Here is a 24,409-nt window from a genome sequence, read left to right as displayed (position 1 = left end):
ACCTTTCTGACTCGACTGTTTAAATAACGTTTATTTCGATAATATAGAATTTTGATGATATGGCCATTCTTCTAACTTGCCAATTATCTAAATCCCAACATATGCAGTCTGGTGTTTCTCAAGATTTCTGTTTTCCTGCCAACTAAAGAGAGGCCCTGAGTACTTAGCGTGCACACTGAGGGCGGGCTGCACATCAACGCAGAATGGAGGTCTCTCCCCCACGGTGAGACTTGATCCTGTGATATAGGTTTGTCGTACAGGTGAGGCTTACACGGCCCAGCAGGGCGACTAACTTTCCAATTTCACCACTCCCAAGGCTACTACCCACTGGGGCTCTGTCCTTCCGGCTATGCCCGCGTCCATCTGCCTCACTGAGAAATCAAACTGTCCCAGTGACAGGACAACAGCGGCCAGTAGAAGACATCTACCCAGGCCGGTACCGCTCAATGCTCCGAGTCTCGGATTCACAGAAGGTCCGGAGTCCCCGACCTGGACGCAGGGCGCGAACTTCCAGCCCGGCCCGCAGCCCCGGGGACTGACGGACACACGCCGTCGCCCCCGCGGAGCTGGGCCGGGACAGAACATTCGTGGGGAGCGGGACAAGCCCCGGAGTTTGCCGGGAAGGTGTCGGGGCTGGGGGACAACCGAGGCACACCGGATTGAGGAGGGAGCGATTTGATCCCGAAGCGCCAGGAGCTCGGAGACCCGGAGGAAAGGGGCGTGGCAGGGGTCCCGCGAGGCCCGGGGGTGGCGGAGGGGAGGGTCCCCAGGGTCTCCATGCCAACGCGGAGCCCCGGCCTGAGGGAGGAGGAGTCGCCGCGGCCGCCGAGCCCGGCGCGCTGAGGGAAAGCCAAGGAAGGAGCGCCCGCTTCGGAGCAGAGGAAGACTCCGCGGGAAGGGAGCGCCGGGAGCCCGGGACGCGCACGGGCCGCGGGACTCACCGCGCTGGCGGCGGGGGCAGAGCCGGACGACGCGGGGCCGGGTGCATCCTGCCTCCTCAGGCGGGATTTGAGGCTCTTCATGGCCAAGTCAGGGCAGTCCCGCTCCCGGCGGGCGCGGCGCGACTGCCCTGCGCGCGAACCTTAAAGTCTGGGCTGGCTGCGCGGGCGGAGGAGCAGCCAGCAGTGCCGGCGGTCTCGGCCCCACCTGCCACCTGGCGGCCCCCGGCGACCGACGGCTACCAGCCTCGGTAGGGCCCCCCGACCCCACCAGCCAATCCGTCCGCGGCTCTGGCGGGGGTGGGGTCGGTCCCGGCCAATCGGAACCCTGGAAGGGGGAGGGACTTCCCTTTCTAACTTAATAACACCCTTCCTCTCCCCGCTGGAGGAAAAGTTTGGAACTTCAGTTCGGGGAGCTGCTGAGGTGGGCGACCTGCGCTGTGGTGAGACACCAGAGCCAGGCTCCAGACCCCCGGCGCTCGTTTCCTTGGGTGGTGGGGCCTCAGGTCTGCAGAGAGCATGGGGTCCAGCCTAGGCCAGCTCTCATCTTCCAAGACTCCCCTCCTCTTCCCACCCACGTGCTGTTTCCCAAGTAAAGTTCCTTTCCTGTAGTGAGTATGCGCGCGCGCGCGCGTGCGTGCGGGTGTGTGTGTGTGAGTACCAGAAAAACTCCAGGTTACCTCCACACACAGACTTTCAAGAGCAACTTCCCTTCCATCCACCGATGTTTTACTACACAAACCTCAGTACCTGGAAACAATCACATGGATCAAAATCTCCAAAAACAAACCTCCTCTAAGAATAAGATATTGCTGGTACAGAAAAACAGACAGAAAAGAGCAGATTTTGAAAAACCTTATAGTAAAAGCGCAGGTTAGGTACTCAGTAATTTTTTGTTGAGTCAAGAACCCACTGCTTTGGAGGGAAAGAAATAGAATACGGGGGGCTGGGGTTGCCTTTAATAAAAATTATCCACATGGCCAAAGTGATATAAGAAGTAGTTAAAGAAAAAATATATTATGACCTTTACTTCCAAAATAATTTTGTTTCCTGTAGAAACATTACAGGTAAAAGTATACAATGAAATTAATTCATTTTGTCCATAAATCTGGATAATGAGAATAACTTAAGGGAAGGATGAATAAACAGATGAGCAACACAATATTTTGCTGTTAACGTGACATCATCAAAAGTCTTCCTTAGAGTCAATTTTTTTCCCAGCAAAATGTTTATTCTAGCATGCAAAGAACAACTCTTTATCTGCAAGGTCAGTTGCTTTCTTTGGAGTTTCCTTAGAATAACTCAATTCTTTATTCAAATACTGTAAGAAAGTTTTCAGAACTCTGTAAGAGAGACAGCTTTCAAAGACTATTAACTCTTGACAAAATAGTAAATAATTTTCTCTTGATTAGTTCTATAGAAGGAAATTTTTTTGGGCTTCTTCCTCAAGATCTATAGCCATTCACTTTTTCTTGGCTCATTTTCATGTCTGTGAATGGTTAGCTACTCTCTCTCTCTTTAACTACCACTGCAGAGCCAAAATTATTTTGGATATTATAGAAGCCTCCCAACCAGTCACCCAACCTCCAGTTTTACCTCCCCCATTACCAATAAATTACCAACCATCATCAAAATACAAAATATTCCTCTCCTACTCAAAGACCTTCAATGGTTAATGAATAAAATCTAACTCCACCTGGCGTTTAAGTTTCTGTGGACCCAACCTTGTTCTCCAGCTGACACTCTAAGCATATTACTCTTCAGCCTGTTCCTCAAACACGAATCTTGTCTTTTAATTTCCACATCATTATGCATGCTGATCCTACCTCCAGTAATTTTCTTTCTTTCTGTCTATGTTCATCCAACAAAATCCTACTCCTCCCAAGAATGATTGGAAGAGGGCGCAAGGTGACTTCTGCTGGAGTTCTATACTATCCTATATGGTCATATGATTTATGTACTGGTTACATAACTAGTGTGTTCAATTTGTGAAAATTAAATTAGCTTGTAGTCTTTATGATATATACCCTACTGTGTGTGTGTTATACTTTAATAAAAAGGTTTTTTTCTAATCATACATTTGTTCCAAGTACCCTCCTCTCTAATAGAGCCTTCTCTGATCACTCAACTGAAAGTGATCTCTCCATCCTCCAAATGGTTAAATTGTACCTCTCATATCATACTAACACATTTGTTCTGAACAAGCATTACTTCACTACTAGACTTTGAACTCTTTAAAACCAAGGAATAACCGATATATGTTTGAATTCTCTAGAATGCTTAGCATGTGTTAGGTGCTCAAGAAATACTTCTGAATAGATTGATGCATTCTTTTTTTTGGTTATTAGAGTGAATTCTGGCTGTTTATTTTCTGTACTCATGTAACACAGGATTGATAATTCCCCTATTGTGAATACTGGGTGTCTCTTGTAGCATTCAAGTTCTCATAGTCCTGGTAACTGGCTCTTTTCAGTTGTTACTGGATAAAGCAAATGAAACAGGCAGAGCCACAAGTACAGCTTGCATCAGTTTCCAAAAATGTTGGACAAGTTATTTTTATGAACTGTCTGCATGATGTCCCCATGGTGTCTGTGTCCAGTGGCCTTTATGGATTTTTCCAAACTAGAAACTTGATAGCTGATGTCTGCTTATTCCCATTTGAGAGCAGCTAAGTAAATAGCACTGGTTTGAATATGCAGTAAGGCTTTTTCTTTGTTAATCTAGAAGCCCCCTACATGAAGTAAATCACTATTATTAGCATTCAGCCAGACAGGTTTGTTTTGTTTTATTAACTATTATCAGTATTATCTATTTTTATCTTCCCTTCAGAACAAAAAGTAGCTTTCAAACCTTGATGGATTTTTCTTACCATTCTGAATCTATAAGAATTTTTCAGTTTGTTTTTTATGTTTTGCAGTATGTGAAACCAGAAAGGAAATGCATTTTTAAAAATCATTTTAAATTATATGCAATGTAAAGAAATCACAAGTAATACAAAAGGGTAAAAGTTAGTCTTTTTACCAGCTCTATCCCTTGGCTCCCGCTACCAAGGAAGTTGTCATTTTAGACTGGAGAACAAAGCTCACATATGATTCAACTGGAGAACAACTACTTACTGAATTGTATGAGAGGATCCTAGATGAGGGTGGTATTCAGGGAAGGAAAAGATCGGGAAATAAGTTTGCAGGCAGAGAGAGTACCCAAGGTTGGGTAGAGCTCTGTGAGTGCACACAGGTGAGAAGGAACACCCGGGAAGCAGAGGATACCCAGGGGATCAGCCAGAGCAGATAAGAAAGCGAAGTTGGGAGATGCTCATTGATAACCATGCGATGATAATGGCAACAAAATAACAAATATCTTTCTTGGAGGAGAACAAATAAGTAACACACAAAATCGAAAATTAACATGTAAAACAATCCCATTTCAAACAAGAAGACCAGCTTCCATTGTGAATTCCATATCCAATGACTTCCCTCTTTATTTTCAGAGCTTCCCTCTACTCCTTGCAGCCCCAGTTAACCTGGCCAACGAAGCCAAGCAAAAATTCTGTGGAGGAGCACAGGACATCAGTCATTCTCTTCCAGCTCAGATGCCAAGGCAGATAGCTGACAGAGCCACGTGTGGCCACGGGGTCACGAGGAAGGGCACTCCCACCCACAACTCATATGGCAGCCCCAGGAATGAAAGACCTGAAGCAGTTCTCACACCCTCTTCTCCTGCCACAGTCGAAACTAAAACATATTGCATAAGAGAGCTTAAAAAGAATAAGTCATCTTTGGCACTAACATTAAAACCATCTGCATTTTTAGTGAGCTCTCCAGTGACTCCTTCCTGTAAAACTATAGTAGGAAGAAGAAAAGTGGGAAGAGGAGATAGCTTCTGCTCCTTATAACCACAGACACTCGTGTGAGTTTTATTGATTACTCGGTACTAAAACTTCTCGGATGCCAATTCCCTCTTACAGAAACTTCTTTAATTCCTCACCACTCCACCTCCAGGGTTGTTTCACACTCTACTAAGTCAATCTTGAGCCAACCAAAGAAAGCCCCTTTTCACCCATCCATCTGTCTTTGGCATTTTACAGACTGCCATTCACCTATAACACCTATGAGTGAAAGAGGGAACAAAAAAGCGGGGAGCATAGTCAAGAACAACACTAGACTTCCCTGGCAAAATCGAGCTTACACCTAAAAGCAGTAGAGATAACCACAATTATTTCTTTGAATTCATGTTTAACATCAAGAAAACCCAACCGGTTTTATTTGGTGAAAATTAACCTTTGTTATCAAGTCTTGATTGCACAAAGCTCTGGAAATACCAATGGCTTCTTTTTAACAAGATTGATGGTCCTGAGTGTGCATGGTTCAAAGCCAGAAGCTCTTGATTGCCTCTTTTGAAACAGGCTACTCATCCTGGAGCCCAGATAAATGTAAGGAATTCGGTTCAGGGATCAGTAACCCTCTGAGTCCATAAAAAACTTTCCTGGACCTTGGAGTTTTCTTATCTTAGCCAAGATACCAAGATATACACAAACAATGAGTCAAAAGACTTTCAGGACTTCGCACTGTCAGATAAGTTGAATAGAAAAGTCTCTTGCTTTTCAATTGAATATGTGGCAAATAAAGTCTGTCTCGGTAGGTTTTAAATGATAGTTTTACTTGTCCTCATCATTTTTTCCTTCCAGATCTCCAGGGAACTTTTAAATTCTGGCAAGATATTAGAAAATACTCTTGACCAAATAATTAAATTACTAGTAAATTATGCGACTATTATACCACCAGTTACTCCTTGCCACTCTTTGCTATTCATCCTAATGAAGGAACATTGCAGATAGAATAAGTCTTAGGTTCAATAGCACTTGATAAATGACCCCAGCTTTATGATACATGTTTAACAATGGTTTTACAGTCACTTAAGTTAAAATTACTATTGACTATTATTGACTATTATGTGGCTTAAGTTATGCTGAAAGGAAGGTCACAGGCAATACACCAATATGTAGATGTTCTCAAAAGTTATGTGTAAACATAGTTTATTATGTATTATATACCATTATTATATCATATATATAAGATTATGTTTTACATTATATATTTTAATGTACTATTTGGAATTCTTTCATAAAATATCTTTACAAATTAATACATCTTTATGCAAGTCCTAGTTTTTATTTTAAAAATTGAGCCCATATAAATGTGGGGGAAAATGTATATTTTTAAAGGTTAATCTTAAAAATTAGTTCCTTGCATAGGATCATACAGGATGTATATATGATAAATATATATGTTTGGGTTTGGTTACCAAAAGACTCGAACTTTTGCTTCCTGTAAAAGAACAGATTATGAAAAAATTTTCCCCATGCCCCTTCTTCAAAACTACTTACACCAATGTTTAAATTATCATTAGAAATTAAAATACAACTTTTTATTGAATTGTTAAGTAATCATTAATTATAATGCTTGAGAGAAAATTTTTAATTAAGGTACAATTCTTTTATTCCACATTGCATAGAAGCCATCAGACCTGTTTTAAAAGCATATTTTAATTGTCCGAAGAGATTTGTTCACCATTATATAATCAAGGATTACCACATATATATCCTTTGCATCATCTATATCGATTTAGTATAGGTATCAAAAGATATTCAATAATAATGGATCAAAATGTGCTTTTCCTATTATAGTTTTATGAGTGCTGTTGCCACTAGCAAAATATATAAAATAACTAATAAATTAAAATACTAATATATTCTGTACTTCAAGAGGGTTACATTTTAATTTTTCCATGCTAGGGAGAAGCATTATGTATTATGCTCCATAAACTTCAAAATTATCGCTAGACCTAAATAGTAATTAAGACCAGTTCCTTTGAACCTTAGAAGTGTGTTGTCCATGAATTTACCTAAGATCAAAGCATGGCATTTTAAAGCTAAACTAAAAGGCATGTTTCTTTCACTACTAAGACATGGATCTCTGAGTAAATAATAAACTTTCAAGAGCCATCAACTTTTCAGCTCATAACTCTGAAGTAACACTCATCAAACCAACAAATACAAATAAACTTGAAAACCCTAACACCCAGAGGGTTGGGCTTCTATTAGGCAAGTAAACTCCAATCAAAGTAACCTCAGGGAATCCCTAAATGTGAATCACAGCAAATCACCTACAACAGTAAAGTTTGCTTACACTATAACATAAACACAACCAGAAAGCTCCCGTCCAATATTACATTGTTCCAAGTCAGCACTATTCAGCCTACGCCCGAATGTGAACACTGTAAATGCTTTCGTCTAAATCACACTTCTCTCCAAAAAGACTTATAACAAATTTCACTATCATATATCTGATATAACAAAAGTAGGGAAGAAGCCCAAGGAAGGGAGAATTTAGTTTACTACTATTGTTGTCCTCGAGTTTGAAATTTGGTTTTTGGCTTCTAAATAGCCAGAGTAAAACAAAAATGAAAGGATTTAGTGACAGCTTTAATAATGGAAAAGGAAAGGCAAAGCAAGTTTTCAATAGACGTCAAGTTTTCCTGATTCTGCATTGTAAGATAAAGTTCTCATATGGCTGTGGCTTTCTTTACATATAAGACAGTCAGCAGTGCAGTGAACAATTTCTACAACTACATTTACTATTGTAGTATTTAGAAATATCTTTGTTAGGTGTCCAGAATGTTCGTTTATTCATACACCAATTGTTGGTTAGTCACAAATGATGTCTTAGACAATTATAAGTAATATATAATTTATATGTAAATACATTTGTATGCAAATTTATATGTAAATACATTTATATGCAAATGATGGGAAAACAGCAAAGAACAAGCTAGTCAAAGGATGTGCTCTCAAGGAGTTAAATTCCACTAAGACTATTGGAAAGGAAAAGACAAGGTAAACAAACAAATAAGTGACCAAGATAAATTCAGATAGTGGACATGAAGAAAATAAAAAGAATATTGTGCTAGAGGACAAGGGAGAAAGAGACTACTGTAGATTGGGTAGTCAAGGAAGGTCATTCTGGAGAAGAGACTTTGAACTAAGGTCCGAATAACAGAAGGGAGCCTGCCAAGTACAGATGTGGAGGCAGAACACTCCAGGCAGAGGAAACAACAAATGCAAAAGCTCTGGGAGAGTTTCAGCTTGGCATGTCATAGGAGCATATAGAAGGCTAGTGTGGCTGGAGCATAATGGGAGAAGAATATGAGCTAGATGAATTTGGAGAGGCAGGCTGGAACAAACACAAATAGGGTATGTGGGCAAAAGTAAGCATTTTGGATCATTTTCTAATAGGAAGCTAATTAAGCAGGACATGATGGGATCTTATTTATATACTAAAAAGAGCTTTCTGCTTTAGGGGAGAAAATTGGTCATAAATAATGAAGAGGGAAAGTAGGAGGGCATGAACTGGATTGGGACATAGTCTAGAAATAGAACTGACTTGCTTTTAGATTGGAGACAAAGTGAGGAGCAACTAAGCGGACAGTGGTGTCATTTATCGCATGGGGATGACTATGGCAGCTATGTTTTGTATGAAAAGTCAAGAGTTTTATTTTGGTTATGCTAGCTTGAACTTCCCATTGCACATCCAAGTGGGATATATTAAAAAGATGGCCTAAATAGCAAGAGTAAAACTCATTGGAGGGTTGGGGCAGGAGACACAGATTTGGGACTCAAGAGTAAATAAATGGAATTTAAGGCCATGGGACCAGATGAGATCTATTATAGAAGAAGAGGTCCAAGGGCCCAGATTTTGGTATCATAACATTTAGAAAAGAAGCAGAGTAGCCAGCACCAACAAAGAAAATCAAGAGAGAATGGCTAGAGAGCAAGCAGAAAATCAATGTGGTGATGCAGCAGCCAAGAGAGGATGCTTTTTCAATGGTGAGCCCTACCTAATACTGCTGAAAGATGGAGAAGCATGAAGACAGATGAGTGACTGTTGGGTTTGGCATCATGGATGTTATGAATGGCCTTAACAAAATAGTTTCCATCAATTTGGGGGAAAGAAGTTTGGCTAAAGTAGGTTTAAGAGAGAACGAAAGTTAATGGGGCGGAGACTCTGACCATGTGGTGTGAAAGGGAGCAGAGAAATGGAGATAGTAGCTGGAAAACGACAAGAGGTCAGGAGTCTTTTTATTTTAAGGTGTGAGCTGTTAAAATTTGTTGTAAGCTAGGAGGAGAATGATCCAGCAGAAGGGGAAGGACTGATGAAACAGAGAAGGGGGACACTTTGAGCAGATGAAAAGGGATGTGATCCCTTAGATAGGAGCTTGGACCCATCATCTGTAGTAACAGGAAAGAAGGCAAAAAATACAGGTACAGATACATTTAGGTTGGTATATATAGTGGAAAGAAAAGAAGTTCTCAACTGGATTGCTACTATTTTATTAAGAATCATAATCATCAGTTAAAAGGAAGATGGGCAGTGAGGAAACAGGGTTTTAGGAAGTTTGAAGAGAAATGAGAAGGTATGAAAAAGCTATTATTTTTCAGTCTTACAACTCTAAAATATCAACTTGGTGTGCCTGATCTAATAAATCTCCAATATTATTCTGAGAGCATGAAGATAATTTCTCAATTTATATCTTTCTACCAGCAATGGGATCAGCTCAGACAAGGACTCCTATTATCTAAAGCACCAAACAACAAGCATTGGTCAATTTGTGTTCCTAAACTGTATAGGGATTGGTCAAAATAATTGTGTACCAAACCACCACGTCTTGCCTTTTGTGTGTGTGGATCCTATGGCACAATGTACTACTGCTAATATTACTATATAATAACCAAAATTTAGTGAGATATTACCAAGCACTGAGCTAAAGTCTTTGCATGTCTTATTTTTTTTTAATACTCCCAGCAACTAAATGAGTGGCATGTATTATTATTATCCTAGTTTTATAAATAATGAAGCTGAAGCTAACAAAGGCTAATTTATATTGATATTGGAGACCATGAAGTTTTCCATGAAATGGGAATGACAGAGAGTCAGCAATTAATAATCACACCACGTAGTTATGAATTGAGCTGTGTAAATAAATGTAAAACCAAAACTTAATAAGGTATTCATGTTCGTAAATAATTTTCCCATGGAGGATAAAAATTACAAAGCAAAACTTATATAAATGACCTATATCTGTAAATAATTCACTATAGAAAGTTAAAGTATTTCAGATAGAAAGTCCAAAACTGAAAAATGGTAGTTTAGAAACTCTCGTTGACATAAAATGTGTCAAAGAAAATACTTAACCACTGGTATACTGGTAAAGTGTTTAACAGCTGGCTTTTTTTTGGGTGGGGGGAGGTTGTGGTGGGGATGCCTGGTTTGCTAACAGAGAAATTGCTAATTTCTCTGCTGTAAATATTTCCACCATGGAGTTCAACCTAGTAAAGGGACATCAACCAGCTCATAAAAATTCTTTAAAAATTATCAATTTGCTCTCATATGTGAGCTGTAGCATACCACAGGAAGAAACTAGTTTGACTTTTTCTGGTACTACCAGACCTCATGTTTCCTTGGGTACGTCGAGCAACGACAGTTTTGAGACCTCGGAACTTCGGCTGGTCTGAATGATAGCCCCCTTCCTATGGACTAAGTGAAACAAAAAGGGAACTCCAGCCATCAACTGTACTGACTCTAATGTATTTTATGTTAGGGTTAGGAATAGGTGTTTGTATTTTCTCTTTTTTCTCCAAAATATTTAAAAGATAAAGTGAATACGATATAATCACTTACAGAGATTTAGAGTGGTTACTTCCTGTGTTTCAATATGTCTGTGGAGTTCCAGGCCTATGTTCCTAAGCAGTAGTTATACAGCTTCCTCAAGTAAGTGCCTGAGAAGTTGGTGTTGATTTATTCGACAATGTAAATGACTGAGTTTTCTATATGAAAACATTTCACGCACAGAGATTTAGCTTAATGCCATCTTAAACAAAGGATTCATTGACCTTCCAGTTTCACATTCATTTAATATTTTGAATACTCACCAAATGGTGCATTTATAAAGTCATGGGTGATTGTCATGTGAACTTTCAGAATTATGTCTACTCAGGTTCATTTCTGAGACTTGTCAGAACAAGCATAGGTTAGAATCCAGGATCAAAACAGGACTCCAGGGTGGAATCAAGTTTTCTTTCAGACACGACTCCTATTTTTTTTTTTTTAATATCAATGTTCCTGGCATTATAGGGACACCAGATTCTTTTGTCATTATACAAAAATCTAGTCAAAGCTGTCTGAAATTGAGATTCTAGATAAATATCTCAAAAAACAAAGGAAGTAACAAACAGTATTTTGAAAGAGGAACAGTAAACAACATGAGAGCTCGTGATTGAGAAAAATTACTCACTTATTCATTAATATTTACTGAGCATCTATTAAGTTCTAGGCACTCTTCGAACTCCTTGAGATTAATCATTATCCCTAAAGGACAAAGATCAGAGAGTGATAAGTGCCACTGTGGCTGGAACAGAATGAAAAAGAGCAAGAGATGGAGGAGAGGACCTGAGAGACTAGAGGACCAGGGATCTGGACCGTGTAGTGCCTGGTAGGAAAACCAAATGAAGGAAATATATCGAGGAGGAGGGCATGGTTAGCTGTGTCAATGCTACTAATTAGTTGTACCAGTGAGGAGTAAAAATTAACATTGGGTTTAGCATTGTGGATGTCATTGGTGATGGGGTACGAGCTGTTGGGGTAGCAGGTACAAAGGCCTGACTACAATGGCTTCAAGAGGAAATTGGAGGAGAAAAATTGGAAACTATAGTAATAGATAATTCCTTCAAGAAGCTGTCGTGCAAAAGGGGGCTGAGAGAATGGGGTAGTAGCTGGTGGAGAAAATAAAATCAACAGAAGTTTTTCTTAGATTGGAAAGATTAACTGATGTCTCCAAATTAATTTTATATGCATAGCTCCATGTATACATGCCAGTCTTAGCACTTTTATTATACCGTTTATATGTCTCTCTCCCTTGATAAATTGTGAATTTCTTGAGGACAGGGAGCATGTTTTACTCAACTTGACACACACATAGAATAACTCAGTATATTGCTGTTGTAACAAATTACCACAAACTAGTGGCTTAAAACAACACAATTCCGTAAATTAGAAGCCTGACATAGATCTCAGTGGGCTGGAATCAAGGTGTCAGCTAAGTGTTTAAAGCAAAGACACACTTAGCTGACACCTTGATTCCAGCCCAGTGAGATCTATGTCAGGCTTCTAATTTCTTAACTTATGGCCCCTTTCTCCATCTTCAAAGTCAGCACCATTGCATCTCTCTGACCCTGCTTGCATAATCACATCTCCCTCTAACTCAGAAATCAACAAGGAAAGGTTCTCTGATTGTAAGGAGGTGTGTAATTAGAGTGGGCCCACCCAGACTATCGAGGACAACGTCTCAATCTCAAAGTCTTTCATTTAATCATATCTGCAAAAATATTTTTGCTCTATGAGGTAACACATTCAGATTCTGAGGATTAAGACGTGAACATCTATCCAGGTCATTATTCTGCCTATAACATTCAGTGGTTAACATGTAGTTAAATAATCATTTAGAATATAAAACATGCATTTTTCCCTTGACATTTATCATACTGCATTATAAAAGCCTGAATTCCTAAAAAGACTGTAGTCTCTCTGACAGCAAAAACTGTCTTACTTTTGTTCTTCACTATATTCCTAGCACTTAGCCCAGGGCATGAAGTAGCTGCTTAGTTAATATTTGTTGAATGACTGAATGAATAAATAAATGAGTACACTTGTTCTTCCAAGTGAGCTCCTATAGGGGAAATCTCTTCTTTGGGCACAGATAATATCTGATCCTTTCAAGGAAAGTGGGGCTCTCTCTCTGGGAGCAGGGTCAGTTTATCTTCCTTGCCCTCCTCATGTCTAATCTAACAAGATTACGCATAATCTAAGTCTATGTATATACAACTCTGTTATATAAAAATGGAGGCATCCAAAGACAAATTTTTCTACACTTTGCTTTTTTATATGACAATGTCAATCTTTCCAACAGCCACTTAGTATGTTATTAAATAGAGATGCAACAACTTATTAGACTTTTATTTATAGGGCCCTAAAGTGGTGACTCAAATGAGGTAGAAATAATTTCAGGCATCCAAGGCAGAGAGAATGTGACTGGTCCTGTATGGCGTAAAGATACTAATGTAGATGGGGAACCTGGAAACCCAGACGTGCGTCACAAGCAAATCTTAAGGAAAGTAATGTAGAGAGTGTTACAACAACCAGAAGACAGCTGAAGAAATTCAGATGCCAGAAGAGAGAAGCCCAAGAGAGCAGAAGGAATAAGCATTCCGGGCTCTTGACAGCCCATCCCCACCCAACCCATCCAGGTAAATCATCCTCTACTTCCCCTCACAGAAGGTGCGTTTCCTCTCTCAGCTCCCAACCCTCCCATGCACATTCCTGTGGCTTTGCTCCTGTCCTCCTGTTTTCCCAGAAGCATTTGAAACCACTGCCCATACCCTCCTTTCTGAGCAATCTACTGCCCAGGTTTCTGGGTCACCTTGCCCTACTGGTATTCCTGCTATCTCTCTGAACTTTCTTTGATTTTCTATGGATCTCCCTTTGTATTAGTTTTCCAGGGCTGCTATAACAAGTACCACAAACTTTGTGGCTAGAAACAACAGAAATATAGTCTTGCAGTTCTGGAGGCTGGAAGTTCAAAATCAAAAGGCATATTCTCTCTGAAATCCCTAGGGGAGAATCCTTCCTTGCATCTTCTAGCTTCTGGTGTTTCTGGCAATTCTTGTCAATCTTGGCTTATAGATGCCTAACTCCAGTCTCTGCCTCCCTCATCACATGGCCATCTCCCTGTATGTCTCTACATCTTTTTTTCTGGGCATGTCTTCTCCTCTCCTTATAAGGACACCAGTCATATAGGATTAAGGGCTCACCCTATCCCAATATGACCTCGTCTTAACTACATTTACAATGACCCTATTTCCAAACGAGGTCACATTCACAGGCACCAGGAGTTAGGACTTGAACATATACTTTTGGGAGACACAGCTCAACCTGTAACACCCTTCTATAAAGCAGTGATCTACAAAGTAGGACGAGACCCGCTCAAGTACACAAGATAATCCTTTGAAGAAAGGGAAGAAAATATTGAAATTTTTATTTCTGCTTGTTTTTTTTTCTAAGAAAAATAAGAAAGAAATTAAACTTTACTAGTATTTAATATGTGGACTGACACAGGTGACCTCCCTTGTATTCTGCGTGTTAGAGCCCCATGTCGTGCCGTGTGAGTGACGGGTCCTGAGGGAATAGCAGACTCTCCTTAGTGTAGAGGGGTTGATAGAGATGCCCTGCTTCCTGTTTGATTTCAGTATATCACCACATATTTCATTTATGTGCTTTAAGATGTCATCAGCGTGGCTGCTTTTATGAAAACAAGACCTTTAAATAGCAAAATCTTTACCACACTTTGTACCAAGGTTAAGCATAAACATGGAAGGATCTAAAATCCAACCGACAGATGAGGCTGCACTTTATTTTACAAAATTACAAATTTTCCAGTTGTGCTAGCCTTTTCTACAATGACAAATAACAGTAACTAGTATGATACTGAGCAAATATTCGGGGGAAAAACACAAAAGGAGGTCTCCACTAAGGACTTTTAACCGCATGCTATCCTCATATCATTTGGGGGGGGGGTGGTTGAAACTATACTAATTTCATGGACTAGGCACCTTGAAGCCAAGAAACATGCATTAAAAATTGTACTCAAGTAAACAACACCCCTGGCAGATGCAAACCAAAACCAAATCAGAAGGACATTCCCACAGCCTATATCTGACAGGATCTTTTTTAATATAACTTTTTAATAAGTAAAATATTTGCGTGATTAAAAACCATTTCAGAGGCTATCATAGTCCAGGTTAGAGGCTCTGGCACATGGACTAGAGTAGGGTGGAAGCTAGGAGATATATTTAAGAGATTTTGGATGCATGATAATAAATAAGCTTTGGTGACTGATTTGGATGTGGGAGGTGAAAGAGTGAGAGGCTAAGGATGACTTTCTGGTCTTTAGCTTGCACACCTGGGTGAAATAATATTACCTTTTACTAAAAGAGTACATAGGAGCAGCAACAAGTTTGTGGAGGTAAGAAAATTTGTTCAGCTTGGCATATGTTGAGCTACAGTTGCCTAGAATGCATCCACATCCAGGAGCAAGGATGTTATTCCAGTCTGGAGATGAAGTTAAAAAGTTGGATGTTACAGCATATGTACATGGTAATCTGAGCCATCGGAATGAACAGGAAGGCCCAGGATGTGTGTAGAGCGATCCAAGCCTAAGACAGAGACTGAGGAACGACAGCTTTTAGAACACAGGCCAGAGAATTCTAGAGTCACAGAGGTCAAATGTCAGTAAATATTAAGAGCAAGTGACAGCGACAGAGGTCAACAACCACTTTCCTTCTAACTGTCATCCTCATTCAGCACACAACTTGTCCAATTGCTTATAACACTTCTAAGCCACACCTCTGCCCAATCTTCATTCATGAGAGAGCAAATAAACTTAAGGCATGCAACATGGCAAGGCTGTATTTGCACAGTTGATCACAATTACTTGAGATATTTATTTGCTCTTCGTTCTTGGTATCTCAATATTTCAATTAAATAACGTGCAGAGCAGAAGTTGTTTACAATAGCAGTAAATCCTTTATACTTGCAAAAGCTCAACCCACTGATATGAGAACTGTGGGTTTATCTAAATGATAGGAAGGTCTGTAAATGTTATTTTCTCGAACATGGCCTTGTGGGATCCAGTGACTCTCAGAAGTCCTGCATGCTGGTTGCCCTGGAATCTGCTCTAGGTGCATCACATGTCTGTTTGGCCACTGACTGGCTCAGTTCAAACTTTAGACTAGCAAATTTGGTGTCAAGGGACCAGTTAGTCCATTTCTCATTCTGAAGCTACATCTTGGTTTCTTTCCTTCGTACTTGAATGTATGAATTTTGCCCATTACTCAATGTTCACCTCACATCTGGCAGCCATTACAAATCTTTCTTTGACCATTTCAGCCTAAGGATCTTTTTCCTTTCTACAAACTTTTATCACAGTTTCTGTTGCTCTCCTGGTTCTTGATATCTGGTTTGAGATGACTTCGCTCTTGATCTTATTTCTCCTCTGAGATATTTGCTGTCATTAGAAAGGAGCATAGTTAGTACTAATAACTAATTATATATGAAATATAGAGATGTTTATAATCATATATAAACATGATTATGACATGTTTAAAGTTTTAAGGTCAAAGGTCATCCTACTCTAGGCTGGTTTTATTTTGAAGCAATTCATTAAGTATTGAGAAATAGAGGTAACAAAAGACTAGAATAGGCTAAGATCATGTCTAGGCAATGTACAATACAAGCGATTCATTTATTTCATATATATTTATTTAAATTTTAATGTTAAAATTGAATAACTTGAAGAATCATATATTATAGAATGATAATGTACCAGTTATTGATATATTGCTTCTCATCTCCAGTGTGTGGTAGTAAAGATGGATGCTGTAAACATTTCTCTTTACCTTATGGCTTGATGTTAAGGGCTATCAGCAGAGGGTTCTGGAGGGATACTGCAGGACACAAGGGGAAAAGGATACTCTCTTCCTGGTCTGGTGTGCTTTCTTTTCTTCTTACTCCTGTGGCTTTGCTATGGCAGAGGCCAATGTGGGAAGCACACTCACCTCAAGTAAGCTTCAGCAGTACCCCCACAGGTAGCTTCTCGATGCGTTTTTCTAACACCCCAGTGGCAGCCCCAGCCTGTTACACCTCAAAGAGTTTTTGTGCCATCCATTGGGTTACAGTTGTAAGATCTTTATCTCGGTCTTGGGGGTGCGGACTCTCTAAATTTGTCCCTTCCTTGGGTACTCTGCCTCGGCCCTAGGGTAGGCCTTAAGCTGCTCCTTCTATCTGCTATTCCAATGTTCTTCAGAGTTTACTTTACCCTGAATACCTAGTTCTCTGTTGTTAGTTAATAAATCTTTATATTAAATGGCTCTTGTTCTAAGTACTGTGTGGTTTCTGTCTCCTACTCGAACCCTGAATAATACCGATAGAATGCAAGGGGATCATTTCACACAACTCTCTCACTTTGCAGGTGAGCACTATGTTAATCCTGAACAGTAGATAGGTGTCGAGTGAATAGATTAATGAATTAAGCCTCTGAGAGCAAGGCTTTATTAGTGAAGATCAGATAAGAGAAAGCATGAAGGCCCAGGAATCTTTGATAGTGATGAAGAAAATTATCACTGAGATTAAAAAAAAAATCCACAGTTAGGAGAACCCGAGACCTCTTGGCAAAGAATTTGCCAGTTACTTCACAATGGAACAGGCTGTACCAATAGCTTGACTTCAGCCCACAGACAGCCAAGGAATTTGGAGTTAATTTTGCTCTCAGGTTTCTGAGCTTTGAGCATCCTTGGCCAGAAGGATCCCAGTGCCCACCAACCAACTCTTCAGACCACCCAGATGGTGGCAGCTTCCTGGAAGGGTCTCAGCCTAATTGGTTTGTGGTATCCAGAGTAGGCAGCTCTCTCTGGTATGTGAAAACTAATGGCAGTGGAGAGGGCCTCTCCAGAACTATCCCTATCACCCATCCACGCTCACGAGATCACACTCCACAAAGCCACAGTTTGGATTTTGTAATTAAGTTTTTCTTTTACAAGTATGGTTTTGGAACAGTGGATGCCAATACAGTCTCTTTGAAACCACCCAGCAGTGGCTTCTAATTTCTAAGTAGGGCATGCTTATATAGCAAGAAAAAAAAAAAAAAAAAAAAAGGCCAGTCCAGCATTGTAATTAGAATAAGAAGGTGGTGGGAAGAGTTAGCCTCAGGCAAAGTTATTTTAGACAAGTTGTTTTAACAAGTTCAGTGAAAGAGAAGAAATTTCAGGGGTAGCAAGACAGAGAGGAAAGATGCTAGACTTAAAGCCCAGCACCCAAAGTTTAAGTCCCAGCTCTGCTACTAATGATTGTTACAATCCAGGACAAGTCACTTTACCATTGGAACCTCAATACTCTAACCTCTGGACCCCAGTAATTACATTCTAAAAAATTATGGGATTCGAGACTCTCGGTAGAAAATAAAAAAAAATACCTCCCCTCTTCATTCACTGCTCCCTTCAAGAAATTGACTCCTATGTGTTTCAGAAAAAAAAAATATGTTATTCTTTAAAAGAATGAGAATTTCGCTTTGTGCCTATCTGGCACAAAGTGCTTTTCTTATGCATGCATTCATTCAGTTACTCTCTGAGCCCCTGCCATGTCCGAAGGAAGCAGCCACGTCCTAACCATCTTTCAGGTTCACACTCAAAGCTTTTCTCTACAAAGCTTTCCTCCTCATCAGCACACTCTTTTTTCCTGCAGTCTTAGCATTTAGGGTCTGTTCAATTAATTTCATAATTAATTCTGTAACCTATAGGGTTTAGCCAGTAATTTGTTACTTTATTTCCCAAGCCTTGCTCTCAGAGAGTTAATTCTTAAACCCATTATTCAATCCATTTATTGCCTACAAATATATAGGCAAATTCATCCATTTGTCATGTCTCTATAATGAGGCTGTAAGAACTGGATCTTACACTTTGTATCATCCACAGAGTCAAGTTCAATGTTCTGCACATTGCTAGTGCTCAATTAATAGTTCTTAATTAATTGTACTATTAGCATTGTAGATGTTCAAATGCATGTAGGTGGAAGTTCTTGTCCTCAGGAAGTATTCAATCTAAATGAAGGATATAATCTATCCTGAAGAGTTACGGGACAACACAAGCAACATCCTTTGACTTGTGGTTCATTATAAATAAATGCAATAGGCCAGTGGTTCGCAAATTTTGGACTTTGGATCCCTTGTAGTCCATGATTTGTACTAAGCATCACAAATCCTTATATCTGTAAAATGACTCAGCCAATCCAGAAGGTGCATATACTTTATTTTTCAATTTTGCATGGTGATTGGCAGAATATGTAGCCACTTAAAGGCTAGGATTTCATGTTATTTTTTGATCATCATGAACTTTTAAAATCAGTGCTAAAAGAACAATTACTGTCATGTGAGTTCCGTGAACATTTTTTTAAGTTAAAAAGAATTATCATATTCAAATAGGGTTATTCAAACCACTGGTATAAACAACCGAAATTTAGAAAAGAAAGTGAACACTTTAGCCTATGCAGGTGAAAGGATTGTTCTTTTTCTTGAAAGAAATAAGATTTGAATTCAGCATTGAATAAGTTCTTAACAGCAGGGTCATAGCTGAAGTTCAACCTATTTCAGGTGTTTCAATGTATATCAAAGGAGAAAGGCCACAAGACTCATACCAACATGCTATAATTCTCTTTATGACGTGCCATGATGCTTCAAGAGCAGAAGGTACATGGATGAATTAGAGCACAGGTGGATGGAGACCTCAGGTTAATTAACTTCCTTTAAGTGCATCCAGAAATTTAGCAAAGACTTGAGAAACCATTTACCTTAGTGATATATACCAATCAGTCAAGAAACTCTGACACTTATCAGTTTTTAAAAAAATACCTTCTAAGCACTATAATCAACTACGTGACATTAGTAATACCCTCAAAACTTAATGAAGGAAATGTGTAGAGGGATACATGTGTACAAGAAATCATGTAACAAGGATTGTGACTTTAAGTGACATGCAAAGGTCTTTATTTGTCATCAAATGTGGAGGGAAATATGGATATTAGACTAAGATTTGCCACAAACTAGCTCTGAACCTCTTCTTCAGCAAGTCACTTTATTTTTCTAGACTTTAATCTGATAAATGAAGTGTTGGAACAAAGAATCTTTAAGATCTCTTCCTACTGGTGTGTTTCTACTTTTTGGAAGGTGACTGTGATAGGGCAAGCTCTCTGTCCCCAGGGAAGCTGGCTGGTGCCAATGCTCAGCCCTCTGACCTAGGAGAAGTGGACAGAGAATTGCCCCAGGAGATAAGCAGAGGAAAAGCTGGTAACTTCCCCATTTTACCTGGAAGAAGTCCTTATAGGCTCTCATTTCCATAATCTTTTTGTAAAAGTTCCCTGCAAGAGCTGACACTTCACTCTCTCCCATTCTGATCTTTCCCTTTAGGCTAAAATTTGCCCGTGAATCCAATTTCTGTCTGTCTTTCTTTGAGCTTTGTTCCACTTACACAAAAAATGCTGCCTATTCACTCCCCTGCACTTTTGGGGGGAGATCATGTAAGATGACCTAGCTCTTTCGGAAAACATTCTGGCATAAGGATCACAACGTTTAAAAATATTCATAGCCTTTTACCTTATAACCCTCCTTGTAGAAATCTATCTGAGGGAAGTAATTCTAAATGTCATTAAAATTCAGGCATAAAGATGTTCACCATCAAGTTGCATAATTTGTAATTGCAAAAAAAAAAAAAAAGGAAGCAACCATTCCAGAATAAGGGAATGGTTAAGTAAGTCATGGTTTTTGGGAACAGTGAAATATCGTGTTAACAAATGGTCTTAAAGAGTTTAAAATAACAACTTGGAGACTGCTTATTTTGCAAAATGGGAAGTGGAGAAAGCAAGATACAAAATTGGTTGTGTGGTATGATTTTAACTTTGTAAACAAAATGTAAATAGAAAAACATTGAAAAGAAATACACTAAAATGTGGTATTTCTGAATGCTGGTATTCTTTGTTGCTCATATTTGTCTGTTTTTTAATTGATAAGATTATATTATTATCAGAAAAAATTTGATTCAAATACTAACAATAAAACCTCTTAGCGAAGGGAATGCAGACATTATTTATTTTCTTTATGTTCTGCATTTTCCAAATTGTATATTATTTATATAGGCAAAGAAAGACATTTTTTAAAGCCCATAGTGCAGGAGACCGTACCAAGACAATTATCATGGGGCTCCCAACCCACCCCCCAACCCCACAGTGGCCCTGATGAGATGGTATAGTTTAGTGACTTGCCAAAGTGACTTTACCATGGTTATCACTAAATTTAGACTACAGGTGGCAGGAGGAAGGAGAATGATCCAAGGGAGCAGCTGCCTAGGAAGTCTCAGAAACCCAAGTCTGGGTTGCTAACACCACTTCCAAACATTTCAGCCAAGCATTGCTGCATTGTTTGTCCTAAGAACTGGAGGTAGATGCACTTGTCCCCACGAATGACCAGCCTGTGCACCACCGGCAGGAATCAGCCGAGACTGGGAACCAACTAGACAGGTAACCCCACTAGAGACTTTGGAGCGCGTTTTGTTCCTTCTCTCTGCTGCTCTAAAGGCTGACAAACTCCAGCTGCTAGGAATTCAGATTCCCAGAAGATTACAGGCTGGATAAAGCAACTAGAAGTCCTTCATCTCAAACATTTGGCATCAAGATGAAGAGTGAGGGTTCTGGAGTGAGAATCACGTTTGTCTTCCAGTTCTTCCACTAACTAGCTGGGGGACCTTGGACAAGCTGTTTGATTTGTGCCTCAGGTTCCCTATTCAGGACCTTGTATACATAGTCAGTGCTGGATAAATGGTGTTGAATGAAGAACAGGGAGTAAGATAGGGTAGGCCTCATCAAGCAGGCCCCTGGGGAAAGCTCACAGGGACTTCTCCCCTTTTGGAAGGTGTTTCCTGACCTATCACACCCACACCCCACTTACCTCAGATGAATTCCCTTCTGCCCAATGCAGTCTTTTTTTCAGCTTTCCTCTTGACTGGGGACACAAATCTATAAATCAGTCCACTATTAGGCGTTACTCAGTCTTATCTCCAGTGTCATCCAGCACAAGTTCATTCAACATCTGTTCAAACTCATGTTAAAGAAATAAGTAATAAGTGGAGCTGGAGACAGACATGGAAGACCGACTCCTGGCCCTCACCAAGCTCGTTTTTGGCCAGAGGAGAGACAACTAATTATGATTCAAAATGCTAGGTGTAAATTAGAAGCCTGTATCAAGTGCTCCCTCAAGCCTCATATTGTGAGGGCCAGGAAGATGATGGGAAGGGTGACACCTTCACCTTTGAACTGATGCTCAGGAGGATTGTGAGGGCCAGGAAGATGATGGGAAGGGTGACACAAACCTTCACCTTTGAACTGATGCTCAGGAGGGATGATTTGCCTGATGGATGGTAGGCATTCACAGTTGAGTGAGAGCTGAAGGAAGAAGAACAGGTGCCTGCGCTTCAGAGAAAGGGGTGAATGTAAATGCTGTGATTAAGAAATGAGAGAGCAAAGAGATGTGGAGGCAGGAAGTGGGAGAGATCTTAAATGTCAGAAAGACAGTGTGTGGTAGTGGGGAAGGAGTTCAAGCACTTGCCCAGGAAGCCAGGCATGGGAGCTACTGAGCTCATGATGCAGAGATGCTATTTGGAAATCAACAGAGGGCTGAGGTTAGACTCCGATTTGCCATGGGTTAAACAGGGACACAATGAAAGAAAGACTGTAGGTGCCGGGAGCAGAGGGAATCTGTGGGAAATAAGCCTGGGGACTCTTAGGAAATCAAAGGGAGACCTTCATTGTCACAGGCAGAGGGGTGGTCCAGAGCTGAAGTGCGGGAGCATGCCTAGTGGCAGGGCTTGGGGACAGCAGCATTCCACCATTGGTTGGTGGGGTAGTGGGAGCTGTTTTTCTCTGTCTGTCTCACAATCGAGCTTCCTCTAACATACTTCCATGTTAGTCTTAACCATGACCTTATTATATTATCTTAAAAAATGCGGGAAAGCCCCCCATCCCCATTTCCCACCACCCGTACCCTGCTGCACTGCTGTGGTCACACACAGTGGAGTCCAGGCTGGAGCCAGTGTAACCAGCCCACAAGGGTCAAGGGGGCCCCAAGGGACCTTAAACATAAAAGGAAAAATAACAGCACATGAAGGCGTCCCCAAGGGGCTAGCCAAGTGAACGTCAAAGCCCATGCAAAAGTCTCTTAGTGCTGAGAGGGGCGGGGGAGCTTCCCTTGGATGGGTCTGAGGGAAAAGATAACCGGAAAGAAAAATCAGCATTCAGAGGAAAGAAAGAGAGAGTGGAGGCCACCATAAATGCAGTAAGAATGTTAGAGTGTCCAACGAGACAGTGCGGTTTATCCACAGCTCAGTCAGACTGAGTCCTTCTGTGGCCTCCAATCCACACCGGGAATTCAAGCAGAGGAAGGGACATGTAGTCAATTGATGACTGGACCCTGTGGATGTAGGTGCGCGTGCATGTGTATGTGTGTATATACATGCGTGAGTGAGTGAGTCAGTGAGTGAGTCAGTGAGTGAGTCAGTGAGTTATTGTGTGTGTATAAAATGGAGTTTTTCTCCCAGCTGGTCAGGCCCACCAGCAACAACTGCTCTGGAAGTTGGGGATTTGGAGGTGTCCTCTGAGGCCGGTGGAGCTAATTTAAGACATCTGTCTGCTAGAACTTAGTTAAAATAAAGTTTTAGTAGGATTCTTCATGTGGGCGCTGTGGTTAAACAGAAATTCTTTTTAAATGATGTCTGAAGAGTGAGTCCAAATGAGGCCAGAAAGCTAGAGATGAGTAACTCCAGGCCAGAGCATGAGCTGGGCTAAGAGGATATTTATGTAGCTCACACCGGCCAAGTAAAAGGGAGAAGCTGCTGCCCTAGCTCTCACCCCAGGGCGTAGGCTTCCGCTCTCTGTTCTAAAGGGAGCAGTTTTTCCTTACAGAATTCTTCAGCATGATTGAACTTGGATAATCACAGTCAACCCCACTCTTTTTCAAAATAAAGTTTATTTTATTGCTTTTTCTTATTAAGAGCACCACCGTTCATTATAGAAACATTAGAAAATATAGGTAAGTAAAAAGAGCAAAAGGTAAAATGTTCATTATTTCATCTACTTTAAATAATCACTAGTAACACCATGTTAGAAAATTAGAATACCCTCTTAAGTAAATATATATTTGTATTATTATACCTATACAATATATTGCACATAATGTAATGCACCTTATACATACAATATATATTACAAACACACGAATGTATCTTTTTCAACAAAAATGAGTTAATCCTGTATATACTGTTGTGATTTCTTTCCTTCTTTTACCTGACATTTTTTGTGACTGTAGATACATTTCTCAACATCATTTTAATGCCTGCATGTTACCTTATTACTTGGAGTACTAAGTTTATTTAACCAGTCCCCTGTTGCTGGACCCTTAGGTTATTACGACTTTTCCTCTATCAATAGCAACATTGTAATGAGCATTCATGCAGCTAAATATTTGCATAAATTCTTAACTATTCGTGGGGCATACATTCCCAGAAGTCAAATTGCTTGCAGCTTCTGGATTTTCACATGTTAGGAAAATGATCCAGAGGCTGGCCTAAAGTACTACACAAACAGTAAAAGCTGGTGGGGCAAGGGAATGGATAACCCAAAACCAGAGCCTAGGCCTATTGGCTCAGGCGCAATGCTGTTTTCACTGCATAAGATGAAGAAGAGACTAGCCAGATTCCTCTGACAGAAACACCA

General features: G+C 40.3%; 1 protein-coding gene across 2 annotated transcripts in view; it reads right to left on the bottom strand.

Annotated features, from left to right (window-relative positions):
• UACA (uveal autoantigen with coiled-coil domains and ankyrin repeats) overlaps window positions 1-1,196 on the bottom strand; it is a 79,828-nt gene extending 78,632 nt beyond the window's left edge. For both annotated transcript variants that reach the window (XM_006922669.3, XM_015597740.2), the window contains exon 1: window positions 942-1,196. In XM_006922669.3, the coding sequence (XP_006922731.2) occupies window positions 942-1,022 (81 nt within the window). In that variant the 5' untranslated portion in view covers window positions 1,023-1,196. The remainder of the gene's footprint in view (window positions 1-941) is intronic.
• Window positions 1,197-24,409: the final 23,213 nt, after the last annotated feature.

The sequence above is a fragment of the Pteropus alecto genome, unplaced genomic scaffold, assembly GCF_000325575.1.
Source record: "Pteropus alecto unplaced genomic scaffold, ASM32557v1 scaffold38, whole genome shotgun sequence".
NCBI lineage: Eukaryota > Metazoa > Chordata > Mammalia > Chiroptera > Pteropodidae > Pteropus > Pteropus alecto.
The sequence above is the reverse complement of the archived record's forward strand: the minus strand, read 5'-3'. Positions and strand labels throughout refer to the sequence as shown.